Source organism: Ruditapes philippinarum, unplaced genomic scaffold (genome assembly GCF_026571515.1).
Source record: "Ruditapes philippinarum isolate M1 unplaced genomic scaffold, ASM2657151v2 ctg6975_1_1_1_1, whole genome shotgun sequence".
Classification (NCBI taxonomy): domain Eukaryota; kingdom Metazoa; phylum Mollusca; class Bivalvia; order Venerida; family Veneridae; genus Ruditapes; species Ruditapes philippinarum.
The window spans coordinates 70,745-78,239 of NW_026863786.1; the positions used below are offsets into that span (position 1 = coordinate 70,745).

General features: G+C 30.5%; 1 protein-coding gene across 1 annotated transcript; it reads right to left on the bottom strand.

Annotated features, from left to right (window-relative positions):
- Window positions 1–1,116: 1,116 nt before the first annotated feature.
- On the bottom strand, window positions 1,117–6,518 carry LOC132723337 (E-selectin-like). The gene is made up of 8 exons (XM_060708031.1): window positions 6,506–6,518; window positions 5,545–5,763; window positions 4,979–5,095; window positions 4,015–4,103; window positions 3,671–3,758; window positions 2,541–2,759; window positions 1,835–1,951; window positions 1,117–1,220 (listed from the first exon to the last, which is right to left on the bottom strand). The coding sequence occupies exons 1-8, from the start codon at window positions 6,516–6,518 to the stop codon at window positions 1,117–1,119; spliced, it is 966 nt and encodes a 321-aa protein (XP_060564014.1).
- Between the last annotated feature and the right edge of the window lie 977 nt (window positions 6,519–7,495).

Below are 7,495 nucleotides of genomic sequence, written 5' to 3' on the forward strand. Positions count from 1 at the left end.
AATGTTAGCCATGTCAATAGAATGGCATGTAAAATCATTGTCTATGAAATCAAACATTTGACTTCTCTAAAGTTTCAATGTTTCTGACGCATCAAGATAATGACTCCTCTCATATTATCATTAATATGTTACAGGCCTTAAAGGCCCATTATGCCTCAAAAGAAAGTTTAGTAAGAGTAAACATGAGTTTTATAACACTTAACTAATGATTTTAGAGCATGTTAGATGCTTATCACCTGATGATAGACGCGCCGAATGTAAAGATAAATAAGTAGCAATATGGAAATGAAAATATTATTTGATTTCCATACTAAATACTAAATCATTATAAATGCACTTATTGTTAAAACAACAAAAGCAAAAAATGGTACAAGCCAGTTGCCAATGAGTAACATTTTGGAAACTATAACTTGACATCAAACATAGAAAGCTGTCGGGAAATTTCAGCTTTTGAGTGACATATTAGGCTTGAAGATATTATGCAGAAAGAAGATAATGGTATTGACAATGTGGCATTTATATTAAATGGAATTTTAAACATATTGTAACGTACTGACGTGATATAAAATTAAGATGCCATTCATCATATAACGATATTTTAATAATCTATTTGAATTCTACCAGCCTGTCCGGGTAGTACTTAAACGCACTGTCTAAATGCATTAATCAAGTCAAAGTAAAGTCAATTAGTGTATTGGCAAAAACAAATACATGTTCATCGCCATTAATATAAACATATATTAGTATGGACGTAAGCTGATATATGGTATAGACGCTATTAATCATTTGAGAATCTAGACAGTAGCTAATACATCTGTGTGATATCGTAGTTCATAAGTAATAAACATTGCTATATTATTAGTTATAAAGATTGTTGACAGGTTATATGGCCCTATATATACGGCTATTTGTAAAAATATATTGCAAACAGCCGTTTATATACGGACTTATAACCTGTCAACAATCTTTATAACGAATTTATAATACAGCAAACATCATTTTTTTAGAGAAAAAAGTAAGATTTCTTCATGAATCGACAACAGCCGTGTATATAAAACCATATAAACGTCACAATTATCCAATGAAAAGCGACGTTACAAACGTGCAGTATTATAATTATGATTTATTTGTTACCTTTGCAGTAGACCAGTTCACTGTCTCCCCATTTTTGAATACATAACAACGACCACTTGACAAGTTCCAACCACTAGGACATGATTCTACAACGAGGAGAATCTTAAAAGATTGATGTTTAATAATTATTTGCCCTTTTTGTATCAGTTTTTCATAAATGTATCAGAGATTTGTACATGATTATTAAAAACTAGCATTGTATTTTTTAATGTTTGCAATTTTTGAAGATAATTACACGATTCCATGACACTAAATGACGATCCGTTGCTGTTTTCCCGCATGATGAAATTCTTGAAAATATCAATTCATATTAAATGTATCTAACATTTGTGACGTTTTCCGCTATAACAGCGGGAGAAAATTTTTAGCAACCACAAAGTATAAAAATGCCCACACCAGGCAAAGTTAAACAGAATGAAAGATTATCCATAACATGAGAATATCGATATGAATATACATATGTGATATGTAAAATAAAAGGCAGCTTTAGTTCAAAGAAGTCACTCAAAGGTGCACCGCATCCTTTCTGTCTTCTTCTATCTGTCTGACTATGTATTGTGTAGCAAATCAATTTTCGAAATTGATTTATAATTTACACCCAAAAACCATTCAAGACACGGTGTATTATTTGTAACCGAACATTTCTTCAATGTCCGTCAATCAGATAATAAAATGCTATATTCCTTATAATAATACTTACGCTCACAATTAGTTCCTGCAAATTTGCTTGTACAGGTACATGTATAACTGCCAGATTGACTTGTACACGTGCCTCCGTTCTTGCAAGGGCTTTTTGTGCAGGGATCATCCGTGGCGGCTTATAAAAGAAAAAGATACGCCACTTTATTATGTTTACATAAAATGAATAAGATTATCTTGCACATTTCTTTTTTTTTTCTCATTTCGTGATCGAAAACATTTAACAAGATACATTGGAAGTTCTGTAATTACGTGATACAACTACACTCATTCATACTTTCAGTTTTCATTCATTTCCAAAAATAGTGTCGTCTGAATTTTCATCGCAGTCTATGATCTACTTTATTATATTTGCAACATGAAAAGAGATGATTCTAACAACAATGCAAATGAATGCTTGAGATGGTCATAATTCCGTATCGATCGAAAATCATGTCATTGTAACAAGTATATGATGAATTATATGTATAACAGTTGTAGCTAAGGTTTACATTGCAATTGACCATCAGTTGTATGCGATAACCTCGAAAAGGACTTGTGACCGGTCACTGTTATCAATTGTTCAATCTTGATTATTTTGTATTTTTTAAAGTCTCATCCATCAGTTTCCATGATAATTAATATATATATATCTTCAATCATATTGTGTGTACCAGTTCCCATGATAATTAATATATTTATCAGCAATTATATTGTGTTGTACAGACCTTTCTCACAAATGTAGTTAGAACTCGTAGAGCAGTCAAGTTGACTCCATAACCCGTTACTTTGGTCAAACGTGTAGCAGTAAACATTTGAAAATCCGGTACCCCAACACCCTAGCCAGTTTCTGTAGTTGTATAGAGTGCCGGATGTTACCCAGTAGAATGTGTCCTCGCCATTGTGCCACTTCAGTCCAAACCAAACACCCGTTGTTAATGTTGAAACTTAAAAGGAAAGAAATGCAAGAAAGTGAACATACTGCTTTTAGATGATATATAATGTAAGTTTGTAAATGATATATGTTAGAATGTTTCTCATACAAATGTGCTGTGAGACGATATATAATGTAAGTTTGTTAATGATATATGTTAGAATGTTTCTCATACAAATGTGCTGTTAGATGATATATAATGTAAGTTTGTAAATGATATATGTTAGGACGTTTCTCATACAAATGTGCTGTGAGACGATATATAATGTAAGTTTGTAAATGATATATGTTAGGACGTTTCTCATACAAATGTGCTGTGAGACGATATATAATGTAAGTTTGTTAATGATATATGTTAGGATGTTTCTCATACAAATGTGCTGTTAGATGATATATAATGTAAGTTTGTAAATGATATATGTTAGGACGTTTCTCATACAAATGTGCCGTTAGATTATATATAATGTAAGTTTGTAAATGATATTTGTAAAGACGTGTCTCATACAAATGTGATTATCTTTGTGGCATTTAAACTGTTTATAAAAATTAAACGCTTGCTGATATAAGAAATTAATATTAATATCATTATTGTCTTGGGTTATATATACATAATCGCTTAATATAGTCCTTGACTTCCTCCTGTATCTTTTTGATTGGGTTCCATTCCCGACACTTTAATTCTATTTTGTTTGAGCTAGCGTGAAATCAAATGTCTATACGTACGATGAAACATTTCTAATTACCGTTGAGATAATATATTTATAGCTTTTCGTTCTCCATTCAAAATATTAAAAATTGCTTTGAAATAAGAATCAGGATTTTATATACAATAGTTAGATTTCACTTTAAACCACTGACAAAGAAATACCGTTACAAACATTATAAAATATTTTAGGTTTAAATAAATTTTAGACGGGCACATACTTGCGCTACCGGTCGTCTGCAGAAATGAATTCTCCTCGGCATTGATTATTTCTGCTAGATAAGCACTCTCGTCTGCTACACATGCAAGCTGCAAACCATCAATGAATAGGTGGATATGCATGGAATGTGGTCAAATGTGTGATAAAAATTATATGTTCTGTTTAAATATTTTTAATAAAGCACCATTTGAATAAAGATAAAGCTATTAATCATGTTTAACACAGTGAATGTTAATAACAAAAGGCAAATGATTACATAGAATCCTGAAACGTGATAAGAAGTCTGTAAATTACATACAGATAACCAAAGATGAATGTAACAGAATATAGCAAGTATAGTCATACCTTAGCCGCGTCCCAAGTTTTAGTATTTGAACTGAATTTGTAGCATTTTCTTCCATAGTGAGACCAACCTGGCTGACAATAGCCTGATGCTTAAGTAAAAAAAAAGAACATAATGTTATTTATTACTACAAAAATAATAAATGGTTTTTCGTAAACTGTATGACATTTAAAATGAAATCTAGTTTTGAAAAGATGTGCTACTTTTTTAATTTAAAAATTCGATCATATAAGGGATTGGAACTTTGCGGCAATATTCACTTAAATTTATCTCGTCTGGCTACAAACTGTTCAAAAACAGACAATTAATGCTATAAACATTAGCATAAACGCCATACACGTGCAATTTACATTTGCATTTTTTTAAAAGGTTTTTTTTCCTATTGTATAAACAGACAATTAATGCTATAAACATTAGCATAAACGTCATACACGTGCAATTTACATTTGCATTTTTTTTAAGTTTTTTTCCCTATTGTATAAACAGACAATTAATGCTATAAACATTAGCATAAACGTCATACACGCGCAATTTATATGTACATTTGCATTTTTGAATAAGTTTTATTTTCTTATTGATGAATAGTTATAAGAATAATATAATAGTAATTGTTACACTAATGAAAGTATCCATTACCCCTTTAATAAACATAAAGTATTGTTTGATTATATAAACCTGTTTAAGTTGATTAAATGTACTGCAAAATTAAAAGCAACAACAACAGTAGTACTTGAACCTCAGACCTCTCTCATTTTAGGCAATCACTTAACTGTATGGCTGTATAACTAGAGCAAATGTGACTTTCTAAAACATAAATTACATATTCAATATACATTCTCCTGTGGAATCAGATATTTAAATGAGTGCTATATTGTTTTCATAATTGACAGGTCAATTTAATCACACTATACCTGAAACAAGATTATTACATGCATGTTATAATATATTCAACAGATTATAAGTTACTCTCACAACTTTTCCCTTCGAAACCAGATTGGCAATTACACGTATAATCAGCTCCATTAACAATGCATGTACCTTCATTTTGGCAAGGATTGGGGAAACATGGGTCGTCTGTCGCTTCTAAAATATGAAAGAAAAAGAAATAGTTGATCTCCTTTCATTTATTTTCCAATTTTTGTTTAAGATTTTTGTACCATTTGATATGGGTCTATATCAATATGTTATGTGCCAAATTTTTATCATGCGAAGCGGACTAAAATGAAAAGCATTGAAACCACTTTCAATAATATTAAATTTCATTTTAGTTTTAAGTTTATTTCTATATTATCTTTCCCGTTTTAAGTACCTCAGTTGATTTATATAACATTTTAATTGTAAGATTTTTGGCTTTTTGTGATTTCGCATTACATTTTGTCTTGAACAATTTCACAAGAAATTATTCAATTACTCATCTTCAATAAAGAAATGTAAACATTTCAAAGTGCTGTGTGTCCGCTGTTGGAAAATTAAGTAAAAAACACTTGGAGTATTCTTTGAAATGCAAAACCAGTAACGTGTTGTAAACAGACCCTTTTCACAAATGTAGGTAGAACTCGTAGAGCAGTCAAGTTGACTCCATAACCCGTTACTTTGGTCAAACTTGTAGCAGTAAACATTTGAAAATCCGGTACCCCAACCCCCTAGCCAGTTTCTGTAGTTGTATAGAGTGCCGGATGTTTCCCAGTAGAATGTGTCCTCGCCATTGTGCCACTTAAGTCCAAACCAAACACCCGTTGTTAATGTTGAAACTTAAAAGAAAAGAAATGCAAACATACACTTATGAGATGATATTAATATTGATATGTTTTTTTGTTTTATTTCATCTAGACTATAAATGTTAATAATTAATTTATATTATCACCTGAATCCTACGATATTCATAACTTTGTCGTCCTGCTTAGAATCTCCACTTTTTGAAGAAATCTATAATCGGGATGACCCTGAACTTGGGTCGGCTTTGATGGTAGTTTACATATTTTTAATAAGATCAATTTTCTCGGAAATTGAATACCTATTCCCTGCAAATTTAGTATTCTTTCTTATTATTAAAATATGAAGCCATAACACAAGTGTAGATTATTCAAAAATAACATTTTGCTTTGCACCTTTTTTGGCTTATTTTTATGCAGTCGTTAAGCAATTTTTTAAAGGTGATTTCTTACAAGTATAAAAGGTATTACCTTCAAACTTGGAATACTTGTTTAGTATTAAGATTGAAAGTATTTTTTTATCAAAAATAAACATCTTGGGGCTTAAAATAATAGAATATCTCGTTTAAAACTACTGAGACTGTATTCGTTAGCATGTGCATATCAGGTTGACGGTTGAATTTGCAGCAACAAATACCTCAATAACTTCCTCAATACTTTAAAATTCAGTATTTAATTTTGACGATCATGCACACTTATAAGTTCTGATCAGCATGCACAATACTATTCTTCAAGAAATTACGATATACAACAAATATTTGAAAAAAAAACTTGCTCATACCATTATTCCGCATCGCATGATTTCACCTTGCTTAAAGAAGTATCGCACCGCTATACGTTCGACCCCTGGTACTGAAGTGCTTAATTTAGTTCAAATTATTAAAGGTTTTAACACCGAAAGATAAATTTATTGGTTCTTAAAGAGGAGTTTAACTCTGCTTCTGAAAGCATAAACAAAGACAACCCTGGCTGTATTCCAATCGTTTTATGAACAGCTCAATATTTCATAGACATAAAGAGTACACAAATGAAGTCAGCTTATTTTACATTTATGAAGTGCCATCGTTTTCCTCTTGTTTTAATTCAATTTTACTCCTGACAAAGTTCGCACCTGATAAATTTTAGATTTTTTGATTACTTAAATTTACTGAAAAGTGAACTTTTTTTATAGACAAGATGATCATGTTCATTTTTTCATGGTTATTTTTCCCAATTTTAATCTTCTTTCGACTTTGTCAGAACCATCCAATGAGGTTATATTATTACTATTATTTGTCAGGTCTTTAGAGGTTTAACAACTGACTGAAGTAAACATGCCTGTAATCGACAGATTTTTATTTAGACATCGTGATAGCTTAAAACTTCAATGATATGAGGGATTTTCATAGTTTTCTTTGCTTGTTTCGTGTATATCACTTTATATTCCAGAATATATTTACATTAATATGATATCATAACAATAATTTTATTCATAACAGAACTTTAATCATAATTCTTTTTATATATATATATATATTTGTTATTGATCAAATATATAAACATTGTATGTACAGTATGGATATATAAAGTTACAACTTTTTAACAAATATAGTATCATACAGCTATAGAATAGAACATATCCATAATGACAAAAATTAAACATTTTATATACTACACTCATTCATCTGCACTCTCTCACTCTAGTGTGCACTTTTTTTCGGCCATATTTAATCATCTTTTCAGGTATTTACTTATCTCTCATTTTAAGCGGGGTAGTTTGACGTGAAGATTT

What these genes read in the sequence shown, in the direction of transcription:
- LOC132723337 (XM_060708031.1), bottom strand. An exon ending in CGAAGGGAAAAGTTGTGAGA is followed by an intron (nt 4,104 to 4,978) that starts GTAACTTATAAT and finishes TTTTTACTTAAG; the next exon opens with CATCAGGCTATTGTCAGCCA. An exon ending in GCAGACGACCGGTAGCGCAA is followed by an intron (nt 2,760 to 3,670) that starts GTATGTGCCCGT and finishes TTTCCTTTTAAG; the next exon opens with TTTCAACATTAACAACGGGT.